This window comes from Aptenodytes forsteri, unplaced genomic scaffold (assembly GCF_000699145.1).
Source record: "Aptenodytes forsteri isolate BGI_AS27 unplaced genomic scaffold, ASM69914v1 Scaffold336, whole genome shotgun sequence".
Lineage (NCBI taxonomy): Eukaryota > Metazoa > Chordata > Aves > Sphenisciformes > Spheniscidae > Aptenodytes > Aptenodytes forsteri.
Genome location: NW_008794911.1, coordinates 2,670,014 through 2,698,008, shown reverse-complemented (window position 1 = coordinate 2,698,008; position 27,995 = coordinate 2,670,014). Strand labels below are relative to the sequence as shown.

General features: G+C 38.4%; 1 protein-coding gene across 1 annotated transcript in view; it reads left to right on the top strand.

The window, feature by feature from the left end:
• MYO3A (myosin IIIA) overlaps window positions 1–27,995 on the top strand; it is a 115,382-nt gene that overhangs the window by 57,811 nt on the left and 29,576 nt on the right. The window contains 14 exon segments of the mRNA XM_019470996.1: window positions 839–938; window positions 3,272–3,388; window positions 4,529–4,633; window positions 4,718–4,801; window positions 5,579–5,781; window positions 8,027–8,125; window positions 8,229–8,346; window positions 11,670–11,796; window positions 12,793–13,003; window positions 15,002–15,149; window positions 21,996–22,149; window positions 23,243–23,331; window positions 25,099–25,228; window positions 27,679–27,758. Of these exon segments, the coding sequence (XP_019326541.1) occupies window positions 839–938; window positions 3,272–3,388; window positions 4,529–4,633; window positions 4,718–4,801; window positions 5,579–5,781; window positions 8,027–8,125; window positions 8,229–8,346; window positions 11,670–11,796; window positions 12,793–13,003; window positions 15,002–15,149; window positions 21,996–22,149; window positions 23,243–23,331; window positions 25,099–25,228; window positions 27,679–27,758 (1,765 nt within the window).

The window sequence follows — 27,995 nt, the reverse complement described above, 5'->3', positions numbered from 1 at the left end:
TGTGAATTGTAAACCTTGCATTTTCTGCTGCTTTTGCTTTGTTTAGCAATGCCTTTACTCTTGGATAGAGAATGATCCAAGTCTCTGGGAATTTTCTTGCTCATTTCTATAAGACTGCATAAAGTTTTCTTTGGTTTGATTAAAAGAGAAAAGAAATTTCACCTTAAGACAAACTTAATTGAAGTTTAAGCCTGATAAGAAAAAGATTTGAAATTTTGTTTCCTTATTTTGTACGATTTTTTTCTTGTAAAGTCCAAGAAAATTCTTCTTGGCCAGAATGTATTTCACATACCCCAGTGGTTCTGTAGCACTTTGCTCTGCAGTGTGGCCATCTCAGCCAGGCTTTAGAGCATTGCCATTACTAAGCTAGAAATGTTTCCATCCTGAATGCTTTGTCTGCATCATCCTTGCCATACTATTTCATCATACACCCCTGGTTTTGTTCTATCCATAATTTTTATCTGGGTCATTTTTCTTTTTGCAGGTAGGTGCCAGAGTTTGAGTGTTATATGCTTTATAAATATGTTCTTTTTTTCCCTGTACTGCATAGCTCCAGTCTTGCAGCTGATGTAGGGGTGTGATCAAGCAGGGATCTGTACAGTGAAAAAGTTCTTCATGGTATCAGTTGTGGGATCAAACCATAGATTTTGAATTGTCAAGTACAGGTGTGTCGCACTAAGAAGTTATATCCTGTCCTGTTATTCAAACATTCATGTGTTTGAATTCAGAACAATGGAAAGCTGGAATATTTTGGCTGAATTGCCTTCAAGATGGTTACAGGTGCAAGATCTGCTCTGTGTTTCCTTACATCAGGAAATTGCATGTCTTTCTTTTCTAGATTTGAACGTATTCATACAAAGAAAGGGAACTACAGTAAGTCACTAGTTTCAAACCAGGAAGAGGTAGATGATTTAGCAACCTTGGAGGTACTGGATGAGGTAAGAACCTCCTTTTTCATGTTTTCCTGAAGAGGACTAATCACATATTAAAACACAATGGTGTGCTGTTGATTTTCAAGTTCAACTGTATTGTCACAATTCAATTGTGTAAGTGTACAATGGCATTTTACCAGTTTCTGCCAAATATTTTAGATGAGATTTGCTGTGTCAGAAGTGGTTCCAACTCAAAGCTAAAACACCCTCTGCAGTTACAGCCTTAGACTGAGCAGTATCGTAGCACCATTTGCTTAACAGGATTTATATCACTGGATTTTATTACAGCTAAATTTCTAGTTTGCAATGATGTGTTAACCTGAAATTGGTCCTGGTCCAAGAACAAGCACCTTCTCCCCTGTTGCTTGGACATCTAGAGTTGTCTTAAACTGGCTTACCATACTCTTCTAGGCTGGGTTCTCACTGACTTACTTTGGTGTGGAGATGCATTGAGATCAATTTATGTCAGCTGAGGCTCTGACCTGTCAATGTCTTCTGGTGAACTTTTGACAAAATTACTGATACAAATCTCACTGGTTTGTCAAAGTTTGAAAATGAGTCCACTAGGAGCAGGGGAACATGCATAAGGGAGGAGGGAAGTCTGTTGTGTTTATGCTTTAAGCTTCAAAACCAGAAAGAAGAATCAGGCCACAGCACATTATCTGCAGGTCTTAGAGGCCATCAGTATTTGTAAACAAACTGTCATTCTTCCTCTACCAGGCTGTCCATAGACTATAATTCACATTCTCTTATCTGTAAAACTTCTCTGGTATATTGTATCTTTGTCAGTACAGAATACTCAGTGTGGCTCTTGAGCTGGTAAACTACATAATGCTAACAGCCCACAGAACATCTTCCATTATCCAAGAGCTTGGTTTAGTAGCTTAATCTTTAAGTTATTTAAGTTAGTTAATACTAACTGAGCTAATCCAGACTTCATCTACTGCACAAAGCTCATATTTAAGCATTTTTTAAATATTGGCAATAGCCATATGCTAGCAAGACTGGTTTTTATCTTTCGCCATGAAGCATATAAACAATCTGAGCTAAAGAGAAGAAACACAAAAAAACAGACTAGCCGGAAGTATATCCTATCTCCTCAGAGGTGGACCATTCTCAGGAAAGTCATCAGAAAGCCTCCATCTAAAGGCATCATTTGACTATGTGATATTGTACTAAATCCAATCCAGTTTAAAACCTCTCTCATATATGAATGGCAGCTTCTCAGAACTGTCTCCTTTCTTCCATTCAAACTTTTCCTCCAGTTTAGATAGCCCCATCAGAAAAGCAAAACAAAAGACCTATCGGTGCAAGAAATAATTTCAAAAAGGGCAGAAGTTCCCCTAAAAAATTCTGTTAGTGTGAATCTGGTTATGGCCAAAAGCAAGGTAGTGTTCAAAACCGAAAAGGGAAGAGTTTATCAAGGCAATGGAAAACCAAGGTTTTCTCCTCATGTTTTCTTGTGAAGGAAATGTAACTTCTTCAGCTGTTGAGAATTCAGGTTTTAAGTGCATTAACCAGAACACGGTGCACAACACTGTGAATAGATGGATGTGGAGGGAAAGCAATTCCTTCTGTAGTCCTCTGCTGCCAGTCATTCTGTTCCAGTGGGAATAGGGCCTAAATATTTTCACATGTACCTCAGAATAGTCTCAAGGCTGGTTTGAATTTCTTCACCCAGCTCTATGTCCTGTTTTGATTGGAAACCTAACCAGGCACTTTACATACTCAGCTCTGTATGCAGAAGAAGCTGAGGGAAATTATGTCAAGAAATTGGGTATGCAACTAATGGGCTCTTCTTTTTTCTTGGTTCAGGGAGAACTGGCTCTGCAGCAGCAAAGAACAATCACAGCAGAGACTGGTTGTTAATATAGAAAGATGCCTGATTGTTTACATTAACAGGATCCAAACAGTTGAAGATCTGTGTCTTATCATAACTGAGAGTAATGTTAGGGCAGCTATAATGGCAGTTATGAATTCAAGCATATGGCTCTTGCTTGATGAGTTACATGAAGCTGTAGTGTTAGAAATGAAGACAGGACTGTCTCATGGAAACCTTTGATTAATTGAATTAAAGCAGTACTTATTAACTCATTTTTCTACAGCCACCTGGGGATCTGTAAGTATATATTGTTCAAAGTGAGTTTGGACACAAGAAATTAGGAATGCCAGTGTGTTTGAAAGTGTTACTCACTTTTGATCATGATCAGTTGTATTCCTGACTATTAATACCTTCCCTCTCTATCCTCACTCATTGTAACCATATAAATATTTTATACATTTTCCTAATATTCTTTTTTTCCCCATGTGACTCAATGTTCCTATTCTTTCTCCATCAGAATACAGTAACAGAGCAGTTGCAGAAGGGTTACGCCAAGGATCAGATCTACACATATGTTGGGGACATTCTCATCGCTGTCAATCCATTTCGGAACATAGATATTTATTCTTCACAGGTGTGAAAATCTAGGTTTGGTTCTTTAAACTAGCGCTGATTTCCATTAAAATATGAATATTTGTGTTAAGTATAAAGTAAGACCATTCTTGAGATTTACTTCAGTTCACTCTGAAAAACAGAATTACCAGTATGCTTGTCCCTTCAAGTGCATGTTGACACACATCCTTATCATGTGCTGAATTTCAGCACAGAAATGAGAAACTCCAAAAAATTTAATTTCCGATATCTTTATGTCTATAGCGTAGATCATGTCTATATCATGTCTGAAGTGCAAACAGCTATATCTGAGCAAGTCATCCATTTTAATCAATGGATAGAAATAGGATTTTTGAGGTTATTGTTCTTCTAGTGACTTTCAACATTCATTCTAGGATGAGATGAATCGTGCTAAACTTCATGAGATTTCTTGACTAGAACCCCACAGAGTATAAAGGCTCTAGCTGCCCATAGCAGCTAGTTCAGAAGTATTATCTGTACAGATAAGTGCATTTATTCAGGTGAATCTTACCCCTTTTTGTGGGAGGGAGCATTCCTTCTCCTCCACTTCCCATGGAGAATTTCTGTGAATGGCTGGAGGTAGGAGCTGGGTGCATTTTCTCCCAAGAGAGCTGGGGAAGCCATAGCTATTTAATTGATCAGACAGTTCACAAAGCAACCCTGTAAAGTTTTAGCTTTTGTGAATTTGCCTCCCCATTGTACAAAAGGGAACAGATATGAAAGTCTGGTCATACAATAATTTGGCATTATTAATTACCAGATACTACAGGTACAGAAAAGATCTTAAGTTTTGACATCAATATCATGCAGAAATACTAAGAGGATGTGAAGTACAAATAAAATGAAATTATAAGTTGGTCCTTGATGTCTGGCAACATTAAATTTTCTTCTAATAATTTGAGTTTCATAGCATAATCAGGGCTGACATCATACAAAATTGTGCTTCATCATTTTTAGCAGTTCTTATAGTACTAAGTACATACAGATTCATAGTGTAGGGAGCGCAGTGACAGCTCACTCAGAAAACACCACTGCTGGTAACCTAAGCATGCTGTACACTAATCTGAAAATAAAACTAAATTCTGATTAAAAAAAAGTTGTTAAGGGACATTGATAATGTTTTCATTTTTCTTATGCTTAGCATTCCAAACTGTATATTGGAGCCAAACGGACTGCCAACCCTCCTCATATTTTTGCTGTTGCTGACATAGGTTATCAGTCCATGGTGACATACAACTCCGATCAGGTAAAGATGAGGTGTCTTAATTATATCCTTTGCTAGGCTGAGAGATATGTAATGAGCTCAGAGTCACGCTCTTGTTCTCTGCAGTGTATCGTTATTTCTGGAGAAAGTGGAGCTGGCAAGACGCAAAGTGCCCATCTTCTGGTTCAGCAGCTCACTGTGCTGGGCAAGGTATGTTTCAAAGGGGATGCCTCCGTCAGGCTTTGCTATCTTAGGCCTAATTGACTGAACCTATGGACAGGGCATTGGTAGCGGGGGCAAGACTGTAACACATTTTCCAAAGAACTTCTGTAAGATCAGATTGGAACGTGATGCTGACCTATCTACCCTTCCTCCCTCCTGAACTAGGGTCACTTGAAAATATTTTGGGGATTCCGCAAGGAAGTACCCACTGCAGTGAGGGCTGTGAGTTAGTCTGTCCCTTGTTGAACTGAGTGTCTTCAAATCACCCAAACTGTACTAAATAAAATACTCTTCTAGCTTTTCACCTCCTTCCACAACCAGATTGCTGTCAGTGGGACACGGTCATTCTGGGAAGTGACCACCATAATTGTCTAAATAAAATGCCATTTTTGCATGTCCCAGGTGAGACAGAACCAAACTGATCTGTTGGTATGGTGCAGCGCAGCAGTAAGCACATGCTAACAAGGATCCTAAAAGCAGGCTGGCCATCTCAGAGTGCTGGACCACAGAAATCGATTAGTTCTGGTGTTGTCATTATCATTTTGTGTGTTACCTCTTCCAGACAGCCGTTAGTTCTGTAGATTGCTATATTCTGACAGGTTTCATGATATGTACTTGCCGTTCTTTCCATATGATTCACATGGGAATGGCTGCCCTGGTGATGTCACACTTCACAATACCAACTAGAAGAGGAAAGAAACACTTAAGAATGAATGTATTTGAATGATTACTGATAATTTTAAGCAATATCTTTTTCATATCCAGGCTAATAACAGGACTCTACAGGAGAAGATCCTCCAGGTGAATAACCTTGTAGAAGCATTTGGGAATGCAGGCACTATCATCAATGATAACTCGAGCAGATTTGGAAAATATTTGGAAATGAAATTTACTTGTGGTGGCACTGTAGTAGGAGCTCAGATTTCAGAGTATCTCCTTGAAAAATCCAGAGTTGTCCACCAGGCAGTGTAAGTATAAAAATTATATTTGATCTAATTTGGGGGTTACAGAGTAAGCCTACAATGCAGGAAATTATCTTGGATCAAAATATGAAGATGAATAAGGTACTGGGATTTTTTCTTATAAATGATCTATGAATAGCTTATAAATCTGTAAGCACGCTGAAAGCTACTCCTGATTTTTTTTTTCATTGCCTCCTAGGTTATTTAAACAAATCTCATAAAAATGTATATGTATGTGATATATAAAGTGTATCAGAATGTGTAAAGAATAAAAAACTTTCTAATAGTTCAGTTATAAATTTCTTCGTGGAATTTTGAAGCATTGTGTTAAGTATATCACTTGGATTTAATTCCTCTACATTTCCTCTAGTATTATAGCTTGTTTGTTTGTTTGCAAAGTGCTCATTTTCCATTTTGGAGCTTCTAGTAGGATTTGGTTATAAAGGGTTATGGACCAAATGCAGAACAGGTCCACCTCTGTCATATGTGTATCTCATAATATAAAATGACGGAAAAATTAAATGGCATTTCCAATTAATTTAAATTATTGACATGTATTTTCTATCCTAATGTATAGCACATCCAGATAAAAAATTTTTTGGCAGCTCTATTTCTGCCATAATAACAATAGGATAAACAGAGTTTGAGACGAGAAATGTTGTCGCTGATATAAGTTTTTCCCCTTGCTGATCTCTTACTCATTTTTACTCTTTTTGTAGTTCTGCATGACCTTGTTGCCTGTTGTAGATTTGTGAGATGAAGAACATCTAAGTATCACTTGGAATGTTTCAATAAACAATTTAAAGTTAGAGGCAATTTTATGAAATGGTGTTTTTTTCCCCAGTTGAACATAAGCACAGAACCTGCTTTTTCAGAATAAAATCAGCTTTTTCCTTAAAATGCTACTTTTTTCATAACTTCTCATGGGTCTGTTCTGTGGCTGTCAGTTTGTATTTATATTTAGCCACATGCTGAGGCAGGAAGTCGGCAAAGCATTTACGTGCCTCAAATGCTATTTAGGTAGGTGTTTAGATGTCTGAATTCACAAGAAAATGCCACCGATGTGTTTAGCCTGAGTCTCTGTGTGGCTGGTCCATGCAGCCATGCCAGGGCAGAGAACTGGCGTTCGGGTACCTGCATTGCAAGGGCAGTCTGTTCTGCTCTTCTGGGAGAACATGACTCCCAAACTCACATGGAGAGCTAGGAATTACTTTTTGCAGAAAACCAGTGACTGATTACACAGAAAATGGGAGACCCAAGTTCCAGACCCACTTCAAGCCAAGAGATTTTGAACCTACAGGTTCCCCTACCTTTCCAAGAGAATACACAAACCGTCAGGACACAGTGAGGTTTCAGAGAGCATGCAAAGCATGGCTATGCAACGTAGTGGTTAAGACACTCAGGGGGAAGGTAAGGGATCTGCTCCTACTCCTTAAATTGATCTTGTTTTCTACTACTGATTGTCCACAGTAAAATATGCAAACTAAGTTGGCACTGGACTCTGATCTAGGCACACCCATGCAGAGAGGAGTGCACTGGGCTCTGATCCTTTTTCACAGAAGCATGTAGTGGTGCTCCTGAGACACAGACCTCAGCTCATGCAGAAACCAGGGGTTTGAACACAATTCCTTTTTGCCATTTCATAGTGCCTGATTTGGCCATCTCAGGGTTCCGTGGTGGTTGCAAATTTCCACCTAAGCATCCAGTTCTTCCTCATAAGGTGCACAGGAGCCTTGGATGTGCAATGAACCTTCTGTTCTGGGTTTGCGCACCTAACTTTTAGGCAAAGCATGCCAAGTCATAAGGCCCTTTGCTGAATGTCTGCTTATGTGCTTTCTTGGTTCAAGGCTAAAGGACACAGCAAACATACTGGATTCAGTGAATCAGGAGTGTATAGCTCTCCCACGGTCAGAAGATTTTTTAAAATAATTGGAGGTTAAGCAGCCAATTTAGTGCAGGTGGGTGAACAACATGCAAGATCTCACCCAGCATCTACCAATTACATCAAAGGCAGAGCAGCATTTTGCTGCTACCGAGCAGCTGCCCTGGCAGCTTCAGAATAAACACACAATGGCACAGAAAGGGTGTTCACTTCACAGGAACTTGTGTAATAAAGCTTCTTTCAGAGTCCTCTGTCAGTTTGCATGAGCCTTGCCTGTTATTAAAACAACATTTAATAATAGCATGTATGTCATCAGTAAATGTAACATAGTTACATTACTAAACCAGTCTGTTGTTTCTGTTGTTTCAGAGGAGAGAAGAATTTCCATATTTTTTATTATATTTATGCTGGTCTGGCGGAAAAGAAAAAACTGGCACATTATAAACTGCCAGAATATAGACCTCCCAGGTAATGCAGTTTATTTTTACATAAACTGATTACTAAGAAATGCAGTGTTCTTGAATTCTCAACCTCATTTACATTCTAACTCTGTATCCATCAACTCTTTCAGATATCTGCAAAACGATCATTTCAGAATAGTGCAAGATTTCATGAACAATAGCTTTTATAAGTCTCAGTTTGAATTAATTGAACAGTGCTTCAAAGTCATAGGTTTTACGCTAGCATAGGTTTTACGCTAGACATGAGTGCTGATAACCCTTTTTTTTCGTGAACTTTAATGGCTACCTTAATCAGGAAAAACTTATATAAAGCTTTCAAATAATCTCCCTTGTTATTTTCTTCCTTTAGCAGTAGTGTGTTTATGTTTTAGGATATTGCATGGTCAGCTTACTGTTATATTACCACATTTAAATTTTTAAGGTTTCAAGGCATTGATAAACTAATAAAATGGTATTAGTCAATAAGACTTTGAAATGAGTGAACACAGCACAGCTGAGTAATTGGGAAAAAAGGCTTTTGCAAATTAAATGCATAGCAAATGATGTTGTAACTATTTATTAGCCTATAATTTTAGGCCTGTGAATATAAGCCTCATCTCTGTTTTAAGATGAAGTCCAGGGTGAGAGTTCTAAAAATTCATTGAGTTGATCTGAGTTTTGATGAACTCAATACATTTTCACAACTTCAGGGGTAAAGGTGAATGAAGTTTTTGCGTCCCTTTGGAGTGAATCTCATCACTAAACATTAACTGAACCCATTCTTTCTTTATGATCTCATATCATTGCTCTGCTGGCCATTAAAACCCTCTCCTCAGGCTGTCTTTGGTATAATTAAAATAAGAACAGGCCTCTGGATTTATCAAGGAGGATGCAAGGGAAGGAAACCCCATCCTGCACCCTAGTTCTCTTTTCTTAGGAGAAGTGGTACATCACAGCTGTAGTTTACCACTGACTTTATTTGTCACAAACAATAGTAGGAGTATGATCCGAATAGTATCTGTGAAATATAGCACTAGTGCTGCAGAATGGATGTGTGTTTTCATTTCTTTGACAAAACTGCATGTTGTAAGGAGCTTTTCACAGAAAATTACTCACTTCAGTTGAATATTTCAGGCTTCCCTCAATGTAAATATTTGAATAGCTAGCAGAACAGATTTATTCACCTATTCTGTTCCTCCATACTCATTTTGCATTAAGTCATAGTAGCAGTGGAGTTCACAGTCTCTTCCTCCTCTACATGCTTATTCACAACTGCACTTAGTAATATCACACCTGTGCTATCACATCCTTTCACGTCTGTATTTTTACCTTTCCAGAAGCAGCGTGGAAGGATATGCACAGTTCAGCACTGATAGCAGTTTTGTCACAGCACCAGAGACCTTGATAAGTCCTAATTTATGCCATGAAAAGCAGCGAGTCTGTTTTTGTTCGCGGTTCTTTTGTTCACTTGGACGGATGGAAACAATAATCCTGATCATCCAAAAGAGAAGACCTTCCTTACATATTGAAGATCCAGTTAGAACTAGGTCACTGGCCACATTGTGCAGTTCTAGCATGGATCTTCACTTATTATCTACCTGTAGAACCCCCACAGTTTCAGAAGCAGGTTGAGTACCACAGGCAATCTAACTGCGGTTACATGTGAGCCCCATCCATGTTAGCCTGTCTTACATTCTCCACAGGATGAATTAGCCTGTCTGAGGCTGTGTTTGCAAGAGTGAAGGAATAGAGAAGTCCTCTTCCCCCACTGAGGTTCTGATATAGGATACGTGTGCAGAAACAATTTATTTTCAGTGAGAAAAAGATACTGTAAGACAATTAGTTGCTTTTCTAAGTTCACTTCTTAGTAATGCAGCCTTAAGCTTTGACATTCATCCCAGTGCATAGAGGAGTTTCTATATAAGCATGTTCTGTGTTTTATTAGCAGAAAACCTTGGACAGAATATCTTCTCCACTCCAATTAAAACTGAGACCTAAACAAGGCTTTATTTCTTTGAAATTTGTTTTTAACTAACTGGCAGGCTTTAATAGTAACTACTGTCAGTACTCCCTGTCTTAAAATCACACTGTTTTATTTCAGGCTGCATGGCCAAATTAATAGGAAAGGACTGCCTGAGGTGGACAATAATCATGCTGTATGAGACAGATCAAGCCAGATTTCAAACATACTGGAAAAGGGCACAAAAATGTCAGCAGCTATACATACTGTACAGCATAATGGCAGATGTTAAGCTATCCATTTCTTTGCATTTCATCTGTGTCCCTAAGCTTAAAATGAAAATGATTGCTTAAAACCTAGGTAAACTGTGTGCCAGTTATCCTGAGCATAATTTTTTAGAGTGAGCTTATCTAGTTTGTCCTGCTGTCACTGGAATAATTAATTTATTAATTGCTAGATTAACTTCTGAAAGTGTTGAAAACAAGTTTTCTAGAGCAATTAAGGACTTTATCTGAGTAAATGATGCCTGACGTGGTACCAGCAAACTATTGAATATTAGGGATAAAATGCTGTGCAATTATGAAAAGTCCATTGTTATAAAATACCAATCAAATTTACAAAACTGCTTCTTATAAGACTACTATAAAACTTATAAAACTGCTATTTATAAAATACACTATTACTGCGTGCCTCAGAATATATCTTATCACAGATTCCTAGCTTAAAACCTAGTCTGCTTTACAGGAACACCTCAGCATTTCTGAGTAGAAAATACTCAGAGATGATCAAGTATACTGATAAACGTTCACAGTTCAGATGAAAATTCACAGTTCAAATCTAAGTCAAACCTGCAATGAAAACATTGTTTCATTAATTGCAAATATGATTTTGTCATATATAAGTACTTAAAATAATTTACTGAATCACTTCACTGTCCAGACTAATATTAGCCTTTTTTCAAGGCAGAATCCCCTTCAGAACCTACTAAATCATTTGAAATTTAAATATGTTCAAGTAAAGTCCATACTAAAGTGCTTTGGTGAGTACACAGTTCCTAACTGACATTTTGAAGGGTAAAGTGCTTTGCCAAATCAGATGTGAGGTCTCACTCTTCTCCCAGTGAAACTTTTTCTGATGACGTCGGTGGGAGCCATTGCAGACCTATTTTTTGGAGTACCTTTGCTTCCGTGATCCAAGAAACATAGATGCAGATTTTTTTATATTTTTGTTGATCTAGGTATCACATTTTTAGACACAGTGGTGCCTGCAGGCACAGTGAACAGTAGGTATAAATAACCTCTGAATTCTTTCTGTGTAAGCGGATTATGTTCACCACTGTTTTGTGCTTCTCCTACTCCATGTCAATCCTGTCCAGTCAAAAAGTATGGAAGAGAGATTAGGCTATAGGTTGTCTTGCCCTCTTTGGGCGTCTTACACTTGAAAGACTATGCTGAGTACAGAACAGGGAATAACTGCTGAGAACAGTATTCCTAAAAGTAGGGGGCGGGTGGCAGACAACAGGAAACAACACACACACGTGCCCATCACGCAAACCAAAGTGACAAATCTATCTGGCTGTTAAGTATTGCATCTTTTTTAATATACTTTTCAGGAACTTGGAAGTGTGTACAGTGTCCTGGCTGCCATTTTAAATGTGGGTAACATTGAATTTTCTGCAGTGGTATCTGAACATATGATTGACAAGAGCAACATTTCCAATCCAGTAGCCCTTGAGAATTGTGAGTATTTTTTCTTGATTTAAGACTGTTTTCCTTTAGTGTTTTGATAGCGAATTTCTTTTATTGCAAGAGAGTTATCAATGAAAACTGTATTCACATGGAAATTTTGCAAGAGTAATTAAATGCTGAAGATAGATTAATTCCAAGCCCACCTGAATTCAAATGCAAAAAGAAAAAATCTTCCATGTTATGTGCCTTATTTGACTAACCAGGTCACTGACATTCAGGAAACACGACTAATACTGCAGATGCCTGAAAAGAAAATCTTTGGAATTTTTCCAAGGTTATTTGAGCATTTGATGGAGGACCTCATTAACACATTGAATAGTTTTTTCCCAGTTTCTTTCTCAGATGCTCATTACTTGTTCCCCACATGTGCCTGTTGAAATATGGCTCACTAATTCTTTGGAAGGGATACCTTACATTACAGGCTGCCAGGAGGCAGAGGAGGGAAAGGGGCAAAGATTCTCAAGAAAGTTGCTACTCTTTCTCAGTAATTACAGGTGGGGAGATAATGAAGTCTTCATGCTATGTTCTTACACGTTTTCCTGCCGTAGATAGAAAAATATTGTGGAACTGGGAAAGAAGCACCTCTTTTTTGGAGCAAAAGGAGGACAGCAGTGGCTTATATGGATGGATTATAATTGAGAGGGATATTCACACCTCACAACTTACATACGCCTGACATAGTCACCTAGATTCCCTAGCATTTCTCTGTAGACAGTTTGGAGAAAGAGCCTCCTTGATAAAGCAATTTAGAACCTAAAGGCCTCTGCTTTGAATCACTTACTCATTGACTGCAGTGGAAGCTAGGAAGGTTGGTGACTAAATTAGATACTGACAGTTGTTTGGTGTGAACACCCTCATTAGTCATAGTTCAAGACTTTGATTTGGCCCTTATTCATAATACGTTGCACTTGCAGCTTTGATTGCAAAAATGCATATTTTTCCTTCCAAAATCTGCCTCTGAGCTATGCCTGTGACCTTCCTTCCTAGGTGCGTCCTTGCTGTGTATTCAGGCAGATGAGCTGCAAGAGGCCCTCACCTCTCACTGTGTAGTGACTCGAGGAGAAACAATTATTCGTCCCAACACTGTGGAAAAAGCCACTGATGTCAGAGACGCCATGGCCAAAGCACTGTATGGGCGCCTCTTTAGCTGGATAGTCAATCGCATCAACACTTTACTCAAACCTGACAAACATTTAAGGTAAAAGAAGCTTTTCCAGAATAAAGAGAGATTTTCTGTAGGAATAATATCATCTACGCTACAGCATTTAGTGTTCTCACCTACTTTTTCTCTGCTACCTTTTTGTTTATGACACCATCATGTTAAAAAAAGAAGGTTTTATCCTGTTCATAGTATGCAGTGAAAATACAGTATATATGGATAGCACAGGCGTCTGCTGTTTTCCTGTTTGACCTTTACTCATTTAACCCTTTGTAAATTGCATACTGACTACTTTTTCCTTTATACTTTTTCAGGGTCAACTTTTGACAATCATCTGTTGGTTGCATAGGTTAAATTCTGCTCTTACTTGCACTGATGCTATTGCTTCTGTTGCTGCTGTTATGAGTGTGGTTTCATATATATGTGAGAGTAGTTTCCGAACACATTTACTGAGGTTAATGTCCACCCTACCGTTACAAGGTGACATTTTAAACACAGAGACAAGAAAGATATTGGGAATGAGGATATAACACATTTTGCAAATTAATCGAAGAAGAAATAATGTGGCTTGCATTGTAGATCCTACAGGTCAGGGCCCACTGTGGCTGATAATAGCAGTGAAAAGGGGCAAACTGATAACTACCTGAAGAGGAATATCAATAATAAATAGCTTTGGTTTGCAAATCTAGATTTTCTGGATTTTTTTTTTAAACATCAGAGGAAAGCCAAGGCTGCAATCCTAAAGTTTGTCTAAACTTTCAAATATTTGTTTACAGCAGAGCAGTAATAAACAGAACTTTAATCAGTAAGTGATAGGATAAAATTCATGATAGATGGGGCAGCACTGCTAGCCTGTGTGCCTCTCTCACATGCCTGTTACAGAGCCCTTTTCAAATTGAATACTTATTATGCTGGTGAGGAGGGAGAAAGTTCGACCTGAAATGTTCAGAAGTCTGCTTTGGTTTTGTGGTAGTAATATAATTTGTATTTGCTATTGTTATGTAATTAGCTCTGAGAAGGAACGGGGCAGACAAATTTCAGCAGTTTATTCACCAAAAATGTAATTTCCAGACAGATAAAATAGTCACCAAATTCAGGTCAAAATCAACAAATACCTTTGATCCCTCCACAACGAAACACTTCCATTTTTGAGATGGACTTCACAAAGAGGTTCGAGTGCTATTCATGAGGCCGTTTCTTCATATCCGATTTCCTAAACTTTTTATTAAAAAAAAAAATTGGTTACAGATAGCCCCTCAAAGGGGTTTTATAGATAGAATGTGATTTATTTTTTTTAATTTAGCTAGGAAAAGACACTAATGTCAACTTCAGTTTGATATAAAATTATATCCTCTTAATTTTTTGTTTCAGCAAATAAATACAAATATTAGAGCTTTTTTCCAGTTGAAGAAATGACCACGTATCTCTCAGAATGCCTTAGCTAAAACTTCAGACTGAAGTTTTTACTAGTAGTACTTCTCTGGAACTTAATAGGTAATTTAAATTCATACCACACTCCAGTATTAAAGTAGTTATTTAGATGCATAAAAGGTCTAGCTACTCATTCTTTTGTCTTTCATGTTAAAATAAGCAGTTTTAATTGTTGTGAATATTTAATATGAAGAAATAATATTTAATGACAGAAATCTCATTTCAAAATGCTGGTGGGTAAAGCCTGTTTTATTACAAGAGAAACAAAAAGAACTGCATGCTGTTTCTGTACTGTGGTCAGCTTTTAGCAAATATTAGTTTAAAAATAAAATTGTAAATCCTCTTTACGCTTACCAATTGACTTGGTCATTATGTGATTCAGTGTATCTATCTGACCTGCAAATACAGTCATCTTTGAATTGATGTGCATTTATTGTATTGCGTACAAAAATTGATTGTTATTTTAAGAGATATCTGGTTTAGCAAAAATTATCCTGTTTAACTGGCATACAGATTTGGCCCATTATTTCCTTTTGTGAAATAATAATGAAGTTAGTCCATGTAAAATAAAGATACAACAATAGAAAGTTTATTTAATCTTTGCAGTGGAAATGATGATGGTTTGAACATTGGAATTCTTGATATCTTTGGCTTTGAGAATTTCAAAAAAAATTCTTTTGAACAACTCTGTATCAACATTGCCAATGAACAAATTCAGTTCTACTTCAATCAACACGTTTTTGCCTGGGAACAGGTATGAGTTGAATATTTTAATAAAGCTTTAATATTGCTGAACATATAAAACCTTGTCTCAAGGAACTACATTGTTCCTTCTCCATAATAGGTTGTAAATTGCAGATTATAAGAAATGTTTTCTGAGTATGTATTCTGTGAAGCAGTGCTTGCTATTTGCAAGTAAAATGCCTACATAAAATGCATTAAACTTGAAATTTACAGTATCTAAGCAACATAACACACTGATAATTGGTTTGATGCAAATGCAATGCTGTTTTCTTGAGGAATAACCTGAGTGATGTAATGTATGATTCTACAATAAAAAAATAAATGAGTAACATAATTTTTAAAGTGCAGTGTTTATAATAGCTTACTCATAAGTTTAATGAACACTGAAATTCCATTATTAAAAACTGAAAGTCTCGCAATTATTTTGTTCTTATTCAGGAACTAGATCATCTAAGCTAAATAATGATGGATTTAATCTAAATAATTTGATGTAAAACAGAGCAAAGGAATATACTTGTAATTATAAAAGTTTATGAAATTGAAGAGGAGAGTGAAAAACCTCAAAAAAGATCATCTCAAATTTGTAAATAATTCCATGAGAATTAAATTAACCATCTTTAAATCATTATTCAATATTGTTATTTGAAGAAATAACATGTCCAGGGAAAAAATATTAATCTTGCTGAAAATAGAAATATTCCAGAATTCTGCATGAGCAGAACAGTCAATATTCAAATTTTAGGTGAAATAATACTTTCTCTGTTTTATTGAAATTATTGGAGTTTATGATACATAGATGAAAATCCTCCTGAATACTAATTTTAATTATTAGTAGAAGAAGAGTATTTTGTCAGTGTTAATCACTGCTTGTTTTAAGGATGAGACACATACAAGTTTGGAATGTGTCTATGTATGTAGGTGTGTACATGCATGTGTCAGAATAGAGGTGTATATATCTGTGTAAAATGGCAATTTTTTTTATATGGATCAATGTTTTGTCCTGTTTCTGATTATTTCAGGAAATGCTGTCTGGCAGTCTTAGACCTTCTAGTTGTTTTTATAGATTTATGTGGGAGATTCTCAGTCACAAGTATTTCCTTGCCTTTAATACCATCTAAAAGTCAGAGAGAAATTGGCCTGAACTACTATAATTCCTTAGGCATCTTCTTTCCAAAGTGCATAAATTCACACAAAAAGAACACTTGGGTACTGCTGTTTCTAACAGCTGGAAGATGGAAATAGCACAGACTGCAGCACCATTATTTATTCCTGTCAAATCCAGGCACTGACCAGGTCCCATGGACTTGCATACGTCCACTTTGCTCAAATGTTCTCTAACTTGATCCTCCCCCACCGAGGGTAAGTCTTCCTTGCTCCAGACTTTCCCTCTGGTCTCAGGGACCTGGGATTATCAGTCAAGGCCTTCTTCAAGGCATCGAGTATCTCAGTCTTTTCCATGTCATCCACGCCCGCTCAGCAGCAGGCCCACATTTTCCCTAGTTGCCTTTTTGCTGCTGTTGGCTTTCCTAACCCTTGGCTTTCCTAACCCTATCCCTGTATACCCAAATATTGTCTTAATATTCCTTCTCTTTTTTGATTAGACTTGGGTCCTGTTCAGTGTAATCTGCCTTCACTTGTTTCTAGATATCCTAATACAGAACATTTTGGCCAGACCTATATTAATATAAAGGTTTGTGGTGTTACCATCTAGTAGGAACAGTTTGCTCTCCTGCACATGCCCTGCTGCAGAGAGGGCTACTGAGCATATTAGGGAAGAAATGAATTGATTTTGACAAGATACAGTTTACCCATTTCTCCTTGTAGGAAATTAGTATGACAATTACAGACCTTATGGAAGGGGAAGGTGATCTTTATTTACAGAATCTCTAAGTATGTCAATTTTACCCACTCCCACTCATTCTCTCATAGATTTCATTGACTCACACCCACGTAGAAAGCACCAGGATGTGTGTGTTCAAGTGGTCTGGCCAGGATCATTTGTGAGCGACACAGAGAATAAGGGACACGAGCTAGCAAGTCTTCATCATGTCTCTTAGGTTGTTCTTGCTGAAATAGTTTTTGGACAGATCTTTTACACCCTTTAGCAATCATCAGTTGTTATGGAGTGGTTCTTTGCCTCAGAACCTTATTTACTTCAGCCCCTGTAATCTTTAGGCAAGGTCATTATCTGGTTTTGATTGTTTGGAATATATACATCTTTATGCCTACAGTCTGTTTCTTTGGTGGGCTCGTAGGAAAAGGAAAGGCATATGTGATGTGCTGTAACCTTGCAGTCGTCCTCCTGTTGTCAGATTTAGACTCTCCTGTGTTAACACCAGTAATGTACTTTAATTGTAAATACAGGCCCTCCCTGCAGACAAATAAGAGAAAGCTATTTGCAGGAAAATTTAAAATACAATTACTAAATTTTCTATATATGGAAAAAAAGGAAATATTTTCAAAATCATGTGACTGAAATTGTTCTTGTTAATAATGCAAAGTATCACTTATGTAAAAGCCAAACAATAGGATGACCCCTGCCCTTTGCTGATGTGTCTGCCTGACTTTATACACATGTAAGGGTTTGTGTCTTTAATACTAAAAGACAGGAGTTATGTTTAGGAGAAGGCTGATGCCAGCAATCACCAAGACCTTTGCATTGACTTTTCATTAGCCCAAGCTGACTGTCATGCTGGTGGAGGTTCCCTGTTGCTGGGGACCCAGGCTAATATCTCTCCACAGCCCTGTGCAATGCCAGACAGACATGTCAGATTGCTCTGTGCTATCTCAGAAATCTCTAACATGACACTGCATTGCACCCAGTAGACCTACCCAAGGAAGACTGCAGAATTTCATTTCTTTCACACTTCCCTCAAGAGAAGTAAAACTTATAGGTACATTATTTCTTCATTTCTTTCCCTGTTTTGCCCTGTTCCATTCCATACCACATGCAATTAGATGAAATCTGACATATCTAGTGGGAAGTCAAGGCCTAAATCAGTTGATTATAGTCTAGTTCTCAATTCACCCATGTCAACCTAATAAGTAGTGATTATATAACTAGGGAAGGTGAATCATTTTTTGGCAACTTGAGCAATGAAGCCAAATAGTAAATGAACTCATAAGGCTGAATTGTACTTTCAGTGTTGCAGGTGACATGTTTCTAGCATTGTCAGAGATTTCTTTTCTGTATCTGAATCTGAAAAGCATTCACAGTTTTGCTTTCCTCGGAAGTGTGGCCTACAAAAATATGGCCTCAGAAATTATAGGAATAGTAGGAAGAAACAGTGGTACTATCACCATCCGAGGCTCAGGATGTCTGCTAGAGCAGTGTCTGCGTGCCAACATGGAGAACTCAAGTCAAAATTAAGGGAATTTATTCTTTATTGTTGACTTAATGTTTGCATTTAAGAATAAAGGCTTTTAGGCCTGAATGCAGTCTCCTTTCCCTAATTTAACAGAAAGGCTGAAGTGGGAAGTATAGTTTAAGACAAAGACAGTTTAGATTCCCGATAGTCAGTGGAGACAAATAGTTACATCTCTGTCTCCACTGACTGGGGAGGAAATGTGGGCTCTCAGTCACTTCTTTTATGTGTCTATAGTTAATTGGAATGAATGCTGGCACAAGCTTTTTTTAGGTTAATATTAAGCAAAGCACAACTTTTGCACCTTCAGTCCTGTCCTTCAAGGTGTTTCCTGTAAGGTACTGATGTAAGTTAATTCTGTGAGCTCCATGATCTGAAAGTAACATTGTCCAGCAAGACAACCTTCCCATTTCTTTCTTATTTGTGATTCTTCCATAAAAAGACAAAGGTGTAATGTCAAATACCTAAAACATTTTGGAAAGTGGCAAGTTTACTGTCAGTTTTGCATTAAATATATGCAATGTTTATTTTACATTCTTATGACAATTTAATCTTCTACTTTAAGCTGGAAAAGGTTCATTCTGAGTAAGTCTCCGGTGTTCCCATTTAAACCAAAGTGTCATCATACCATGTTCTCGGCAAAATGCCATTACTTTTATTAAACATGAAGACCATTTCCTAATGCATTTAATAATTCTTTTGTTATTAAGTGAAACCAGATTGCACAAGCTAATATTACCAAGTTTTGATCACAGAAAAGATACCATGCAATACTGAGATGAGATAGGAGCCCAAGTATTAGTGCAACTCAGTCATTCCCACCCATAGGAATACCTTCTAGTGGATTATGCTTTAGCATTTCAATGAGCAGCTGCTATTTTAAGGAGCTTTCTTGTCATAAAACATCATGGGGGATTACAGAATCCTGTAGCTGATTCAGCTTATTAACTCAAATAAGATCTATTTCATTACAGTTTTATGATGTGCATCGTTAAGGCTTTTATCCTTGCTGCTTGTATCCTAATAATATGGTTGAAGACCAGCATTGCATAAGAAAATGTAATACGGTATCTTATTTCTGAGCCATCTGTCACAGTGGTGCCTGGGAGACTTGGTTATCAGCTGTCCTCCAGGAGCCCATGGGAAGTGATGGAGTGAACTCCTTCCATATCCTACTGGGCAGACAGCAGCATTACCGAAACCGTCGGTGCTGACACTCACTCAGTTGTCGAGGTGCAGACACAAAAGACCGAATGGTCACATATTCTGCAGGCTTGGAGGTCAGGCCCTGCGCACTGGCCAGGCAGGGAGGGGAGCAGATGTTGCTGTTACGGTGTAGTAGTACAGCTATTACAGACCTCCTTTCAGTTTCGAGGACAACTCTTTTATCAGCTCTCTAAACCAGCCTCTCTCACAAGCATTTGAAGTTGGAAAAAGTTAATCATTAGATAGGTTGTCTGTGAGAGCTTGTTTGAGGATGTCTGAGTGTCACAGAAACACTCTTCTCTGATAGATTCATCCTGAGCAATCTCTTCCCTTTTCCCCATGTCTGAGTGTCACAGAAACACTCTTCTCCGATAGATTCATCCTGAGCAATCTCTTCCTTTTTCCCCCTTGATAAGGGTACTCTTGATAATCCTAAGCAGTAACAGCTGGTTTCATGAACGTAACATCTGTGTGTCAGTACAGCTGTAGCCCTCGGTTAAGCTGCCTCTACTCCGGTGTTATCTTTGGGAGATAACATGGACTCATTCCCTTCCTGCCACTAGCTCCTACAGGTGTATGATTAACTTCTTGCCTATATCAGTGATACATTTATTACTCTCCTTGTCTTGTCCTGCTACTCAAGTCACTGATTAAAATAAAAACCAAAACTCCACCTGTCCACTGCTCCGAGGGAGACATGAATGAAGTTAATGATGTTACATGTCTGAGATGAGGAGCCCTCATGGGGCTGTAGGAGAGATTCTTACTGCTTACACCCTTGTACAGGCATATAAACTGAGCCATAACCTATCCTTAGAGTGAAGAGTGTCCTGGGAAATTAGATCAATCTGGATACTGGAAGGGTTTAGGTATACATTCTGTCTTCCCTTTCAAATGGATCAGCAGATTTATTTATTTGGGCCTGTATTTCTGGGACAGCATTATTGATTTTATTTATTTTGCTGTTTCTCTCTGGCTTAGAGATTAAGAGGTATGAAGTCTAATAACATGTGCTTTTCTGTTGTATGTGGCAGTTAACTCCTTTTCGAAATGCTCAATATATTGCCGCCTTCACTCATTCAAACTCAAGTGAATGACACATAAGGAGAGGTCTTTCAGGGTTAGAGGTCTTTGAACTTGTTAATATTAGCCATCATTCATGTTTATGACACTCTTTTCACAATGAATTCAGGATAGCACAACTGTGATGTTAACACCATACATTAATACAACACTTTTATAAAGTCCTATCCTTTGGAAGAGGGATGATTTTTAAAGTAGATCAAAAGGCTTAATTATGTGTTTCATAGTATAGCCTGCACAGGACTGAAGGCTGCCCTGGTATATATGGGAGCACTGTGCAGTGGATAACTCCTATTGCATTACGTAATGCAGGCAAAAATAATGCTATATTTATGCTTCTCTTGGTAAGTCTACAGCTGTCCTCTGCCTTGCTGAAGGATTAAAGAACGTCATTCTTGTATTCTTCAGCTATAATTTAAGTTATTTTCAAGATAAAACCATCGCAACACACTGTGAACACAGCATTTATTATCAGGTTTTTCTCAGTCTGGTAGGAATCCAAAGATATTTGCAGTCTTCAGGAGAAAAAAAAAAAACAACACACAAAAAACCTTGCCAGCTTTTCCATTGTTTTTTAATCTTGCTGAATACCTTTCCCTAGTTCCTTAAAAGGAGTGAAAATGTTGTAGAGGACAACCTGAGACAATTTATTTAATTTTTAGAAAGTACGTACACCATTCTTTCATTATTAGAACGTGTGTGCACCATTCTTCTCCACATAAGAAGTTTTCCAGGTGTTTGAGGAGGGGGATCAAACAAGTGAGGCCTCTGTAATCTGTAGTCATTTTTGTAAATCTTGGCCACTGTACCTCACATAGATCTGAGCAACAAATTGGGAATGTAAATGTAGCTCTAAATTATTAAGAAATATTTTCTACACTGCAGACCAGGGAAGTAAATAGACACTGAGGTCTCCATCTGCAAACACTATACTTTATCTTCTTCAACTCTGTTTCTTTAATTCTTGCATATTCCTGGAAAGCATCTTACTTTACCAAATATGCCATAGGCAGCACTTACATACCCAAAGGCAAATTAAAATCTATAGCCTGACAGTGTGATACATCCCAACTGACATTTGTTCCTGCAAAACTTTGATGTCTTGAGCCCCAGGGCATACTTTTTCAATGTAGTTTTGTGAATTATTTTCTGAAGTGGTTCTGTATACATAGACAAAACATGCCTTCTGTTGCTCGTTACAGAATGAATACCTATATGAAGGTGTTGATGCAAGAGTTATAGAGTATGAGGACAACAGGCCCCTCTTAGATATGTTCCTGCAGAAGCCAATGGGTTTATTGTCCCTTCTGGATGAGGAAAGTCGATTCCCACAAGCAACAGATCAGACACTTGTAGGTAAGTATATGGTTTATTTCACAGTTTTGCAGGATGTCTCCCTGTTAGATTTCTGTTTGGCGTGTCCAGATTAGGCTATATGCTAGTTATGTTTTTAGTGAGCCCCCATTGCAGTGTCACAGTATGTTAGTGGGAGGCATGCATGCAGGGATGGATGTGTTTTTGAAGTTGTGACAGAGAAACATCAAGAGTACAAATGAATCTAAGCTGCTGATCCAGGTTTTGAATTCTCCTGCCTTCAGGAATTTTTAGCTGCAGGGCTTGAAAGATAAAGATCAAACTGAGTTAAAACTCTAGGTTCATATGCCAAGAACACTGTTTTCAAAGTTGAGTCATGTTCAGTTCTGAGATTTTTGATGAGCCGTATCTGAACAAGAATTTTAGTACTTTTTAAGGGTATTGGCTGCAAACCTGCCTCAGTGCCTTTCAGCAAATTATGCTTCCTTTTTTTTTCTATTCGGAAATTAAAATTAAAACACCTAAATATGTTGTAAATCAGATCCTGAATATTTCAGTGCTGCTAAGTAGTTGCAGTTACAGTTGATTTAGTTATTTCAGTGGGGTTTCTGTGCAGATAAATCCTTGTTTTACTCATTTTCGAATGTGCAGAGTGTCAGATGAGAGTTTTAACCAACACCCAATCACAAAACCTAATAACATCCAGTAACGATGCCCATGCTAAAGCAATTATATGAGCTTGTTGTCTTACTATCCTTATACTTTTTAGTTTACACTACAGAGGCCTCAATCAAGTGGTAAGTGTTTCCTCACAATTCCCCAAGGAATCCTTAGGAAGGATTACTACATTGTTTCCTATATGAAGATCAAAAGCTTAGAAAGGCAAGCAATTTTCTGAGGTCACACAGAAAAAAATTGGTACAAACTAAGTAACTGATCCAAAAGCTCCCATATTTGCTATCCAGTGCCTTTTGTTACAAGACCATTATGGTATCTTCGTCCTTAAAAACATCAGAGTCTGTTTTGTGCCTCTGCGTTGTCTGACAAGTCAGGCAATATCCTTAGAGGAATACAGCTTCAGAAGACAATTATCGTACAGTAACTCCAGTAAGACAAGATATGTGTTTCCTTTCAGAAAAATTTGAAGATAATTTGAAGTCAAAATATTTTTGGAGACCCAAAAGAGTAGATCTAACCTTTGGGATTTATCATTATGCAGGAAAGGTAAGAGACCTAATGATATTAGTTGGGGATTGTGGAATGGTAGGGCTGGAAGGAAATAGAAGAGGTCAGCTGGGTTGGTTCTCAACCTTCATCTATTCAGGCCTGACATGGAAACGTTGGCAGTGCCTTACACATCAAAAGTAAACTGAAAAGTTATTTTCCCTCATAAAAAAAAGCAATAGCAGGAGTGTATTCTTCTTAAATGTTGGCAGGTAAATGAACTGACTGTATTATAGAAGAACCAAAACATAACCATTATGTAATGCAACTCATTTTCCCCTTAGTTCCTCAAAGTCCTGTGCCATGCCTGTTCCCACTGCTTCAAATCAGGATCCAGCTCCATTCTTTCTACTACCTCCTACACCCCATCATCCTCACTTAGTTCTGTACTTTGTCATCAGCCAGATAGATAGTGCATGCCCTGCTTTCTGCTTCATCTGATGAGCAGCATCTTGCCCTCCTGTACAAGGTGACTTGCTGCACATGACTTTCAAACTCAGGAGGAGCTGCTGATGCACTGCAGCAAGATGCCACTGGTTACCTGAACCTTGCCTCGTGAAAGCAGGAGCTCCCACCTCCTTTTGAGCTCTTTTAAAGGGTATGGAGAGGGCATTGCTGTCTCACATAGGAAACTATGTTGGGTCTGTGCAGTGCTGGAGCAGCTGGCCTGGAAAGAGGCAACATACTGCCCATCAGCTGATGGAAGATAACTTGCCCCTTGTGTAAGTCAGCCAGCTACAAAAGGCCTGCAGTAACTCCTCTGAACCTCATCTCCAGCTGGATTACACTTCACCAGCATAGCATATCTCACTGCTGAGGAGCAGAGAGCCAGCTCTCCCTGTACCATTCCTGATACCAGCCACTGAAGATGGGGATTCCACCAATGCCCCATTGGCCCTTTCCAGTGTTCAACAAGCTTTTTCATTAGGAAGTTTTTCTTACTGTCTAATTTATATCTCCATTTCTGTGATGTAAATTCATTACTCCTAGTCCTGTTTACTGTGGAACTGGAGAACAATTTATTTCCTCTTCCTTTACAAGCTTTTTTTGTAATTGAAGGCTGTTACTTCTGTTACAATTGAAGGGTTGTTTTGTGAGGGTTTTTTCTAAATTAAATATGCCAGTATCTTCTACCCTTCTTCACAGGCCAGGTTTTCTTGTGGGTCCTTTACAACATCATTGAGATAGAGCCCTAGAGGTACATTTTGAGTTAGGTACACCATTCCTGGAATTTTTAGAGATACTTCAATTGCCAATATGCAGTTTGTGATTTTGCAAACTTCCTCTACAATTAATACAGAGATCTCTAGGAAGAGTGGTAAGTCCTGGGTCCAGTACAGCATGACATGAATGGGACAGAAAGATTGTACAGTCATATGGGTAATCCTGTGTGATATGGTTGAAATCAAGTGCATTGTTAATTGTGCATTTACACATGACTCCTGTGTAAAGGAGGATTACAATACACTTGTCTTAGTGATAAATCCACGGTGGCTAAAACTAATATTAACATATCTGCATTAGGGAAAATAAATGTCAAGCTACTTTGGAATGATGGATTTGCTTTTAGTGATCTGCATCAATGGTTCTCAGTATTGAAAAGTAAGAACTTTCAGTGGTCAAAAGAAAGACCGTAAGCAAAAGCGAGCCCAATGGCTGAAAAACTATTTGTGTATCTTGATATATTAAAAGCCACATGCCAGAATGCTTAAATTTACAATTACTTTTCAAAAGCCCAGAAGATGCATAAAAGCACTTTTTAAACAGGTTCTATATAATGCAAGCGGATTCCTAGCCAAAAATAGAGATACTCTGCCAGCTGATATTGTGCTGCTACTGCGATCATCTGAAAACAATCTGACGCGACAGTTGGTAACCCATCCTCTTACAAAAACAGGTATTGCTATTGTGGTAATCTTCTTATTCTTCTCTAGCCTTCATGATGACCACTGCTAGGTTTCATATGACCATTTGTTGATGACAGTATACACTTTGTGGCTTAACTTTCCAACCCTAGAATCTATACAGAATGGAGCCCCAGCCATCTCAAGCTGCAGGGGAGGGATTGGTCTGGTCAAGTGCCAAGGAAGTGGTAGAGGCTTCTTTCAGGGTCCTCTCTTCAGGGTAGGGGAGCAAGACAGGGAGTGGAGTGCATCCCTTGAGTTGAGGACTGAACAAAAAGGATCAGGTAAGCCACTGGCCTTTTTTGGACAGAGCATATATAAATTGCCTGTTTTGTCTCAGTGCAATTTTTCTCTAAAGTAGTAGAGAAGCAAGGTTGGGGCTCCTAACATCTGCTGCAAAGAGCGAAGAGACACTCCTCTATTTCCCCAGTCTTTTAGTCCTTTACAATAGGTAACTGATGGGATCCTAGTAGTGAGCCCTTCCTCAGGGAGTTCATAAGTTGGGGTGGAGGAATATGACTGGCTCTACAGAAATTACTCCTAAGTTTCACCTTAGTTGAACCAGGTCCTTGCACAGTGTCCTACCTGCCATTTTAGGATGATGGGTAAGTCTCCTTACAACCAGTTTGCTATTGTGTTGTATTACTCCCTGCATGATGGCATTGATGCCATACAGTAGGTACTTTACAACATTACTTTCTTGTACAACTACATGGGAGATGTACTTGTAGTAGAACAGAAAAGCTAAATTGGAAGAGCCTAATGGAAATTTCTCTAAAATGTTATCATAGCTTACAGAAACTGAGGTTTTGGCAGGGCTCCTATTCTTCACAAAGGGAGCTTTGCTGGTGGAATGCAAAATTTGGTCTTGAAGGTCTATTTTAAGTCAGTGTTCCTGGGAAAACACTGAGCTCAGTGTCCTTGCCTGAATTTTTTGACTTGTTGATATCTGCTAAGACACTAAACTATAATTTCTGTAGAGCCAAAGTCAGGGCCCAAATGGTCCCAAGAACTGATCCCAAATCTTATGTAATGATGTTTTGCGAGATAACTCTGAAGGTTGTTATAGTCTTCATGTTAAATGTTATGAAACACTGTGTGTAGCCTTTCAAAACTGACCCAAACCATCCAGCTATAGCCAACTAAAAGTTAGATTTCTGATCTAAGTTATTCATCTAGAATCAGTGGAAATGTAGAGGTTTACCCAGAGTCCAACCTATCTTGCCTATCTCAGGTGTTTCTCTTAGGATGGGGTAAATCTCCTCTGAAGGTGCCTCTCTCCACTGAATACAGTGGGGATCCCGTAGACACCTCACTTTCAGATAGCTAAAGTTAGGTGTGAGTAATTCTCTCTCTTTCCTTCCCACCCTGTGATATTCAGCTAAGCCCAAGGGAGGTTTAGCGCTTGATATTATCACATAATACATGACGCATTAGCTCGTCGTGCCGTATATTTGCAGCTGTTTATCCAACTCTTATCCACCTCTTACTGATAGTAGCTGAGCACAGAGAGATTACAGGCTGTCCCAGTGGAGAGTGAGATTCCAGAGGTGTTATTAGCAGAAGCAATGGCAGCGTGCAGCAATGGTTGGGGTTTATCAACATAGAGTGACATGACGGAAAGCTCGGCAGAATTCTCATTATTCTTTTAGAAGACCAGTGTCTGTGTAAACCACTCCAAATGCACCTAGTCCTTTAAGTCATCATAATAAAGGTATTACTTGATTAAGAATTCAAAGGTTAGAGTCTTAAGACTATGTCTGTGCTAGTAAACCAAACAGGGCCAGTGAACAGTAGCTGAAACACTCCCACAGGATTGCCCATTCTGATTAATTGTTAGCATGCCTCCCTGGGACAGTTTTGGACCGTGTCAGCTAGCAGTCTCCCAGACATACCCAGGCACGCTTCAAGAGAAAGCACAGGCCAGCGATGGTTTCCAACAAGCTCTGTGGAAAGATACAACCTTATTTTTACCAGGAGGTTAAAGAGCAGTGAAGTACAGAGTTTGGTTGTATAGACTTGAGTAATGCCATGTCACTTGCCCCCAGGGCCAGAGAAGGGTGCTAGCACTTTTTTTTTTTAACTAATATATATGTACCCTTAGAACTCAAATAGTACAATAACATCTTTAGGGTAAAACCACATGGATACTCTAAGATGTATGTTTCTTACCTTCTGCAGCAGTCTGTTTGTTTATTTTTTTGCTCTAGTAGGTGACATAAGTGCTGAAGGAGGAAAATTCAGCCCATGTTCCATCTTCATGCAACTTCTTCAGAGCTTGTTCCATCCTAAGGGTGAAGGGGGAAATAAGGACGTACTCCAAAAAAGTCAATGACCTTTATAATCATATGGTTACACTTATGAATAAGGTGGTTCAGCATAGTTTTTAGTGTAGATGAGATGTAAGCATTTTGGTAGGTCGCTTTCTTTCATCTTCCCATAGGTAACCTGGCACACACTAAAAGCAAAACTACAATCAGTTACCAAATGTGGACCCCCCAGAAATCAATCAGTCATACGAAGGTAAGAGAACTGATTTAGTGATTCCGCATTGAACCCTAATTTAAACTAGAAAGGCAATACTGTTATTGGTACTAAAAGTAAGCAAGTAACCCCTTCCTTGGTTTTTCTCCCTCTCCTATTTTCTTTTCTGTTTAGCTGGATATCTTTGTGTTGTGCAATTCATATTCCTCCCGTGAGGTAAAAACCTAACATTTCCCTTCTTTCTGGCTATAGTTTTATAACAACTTCAGGGGGAAA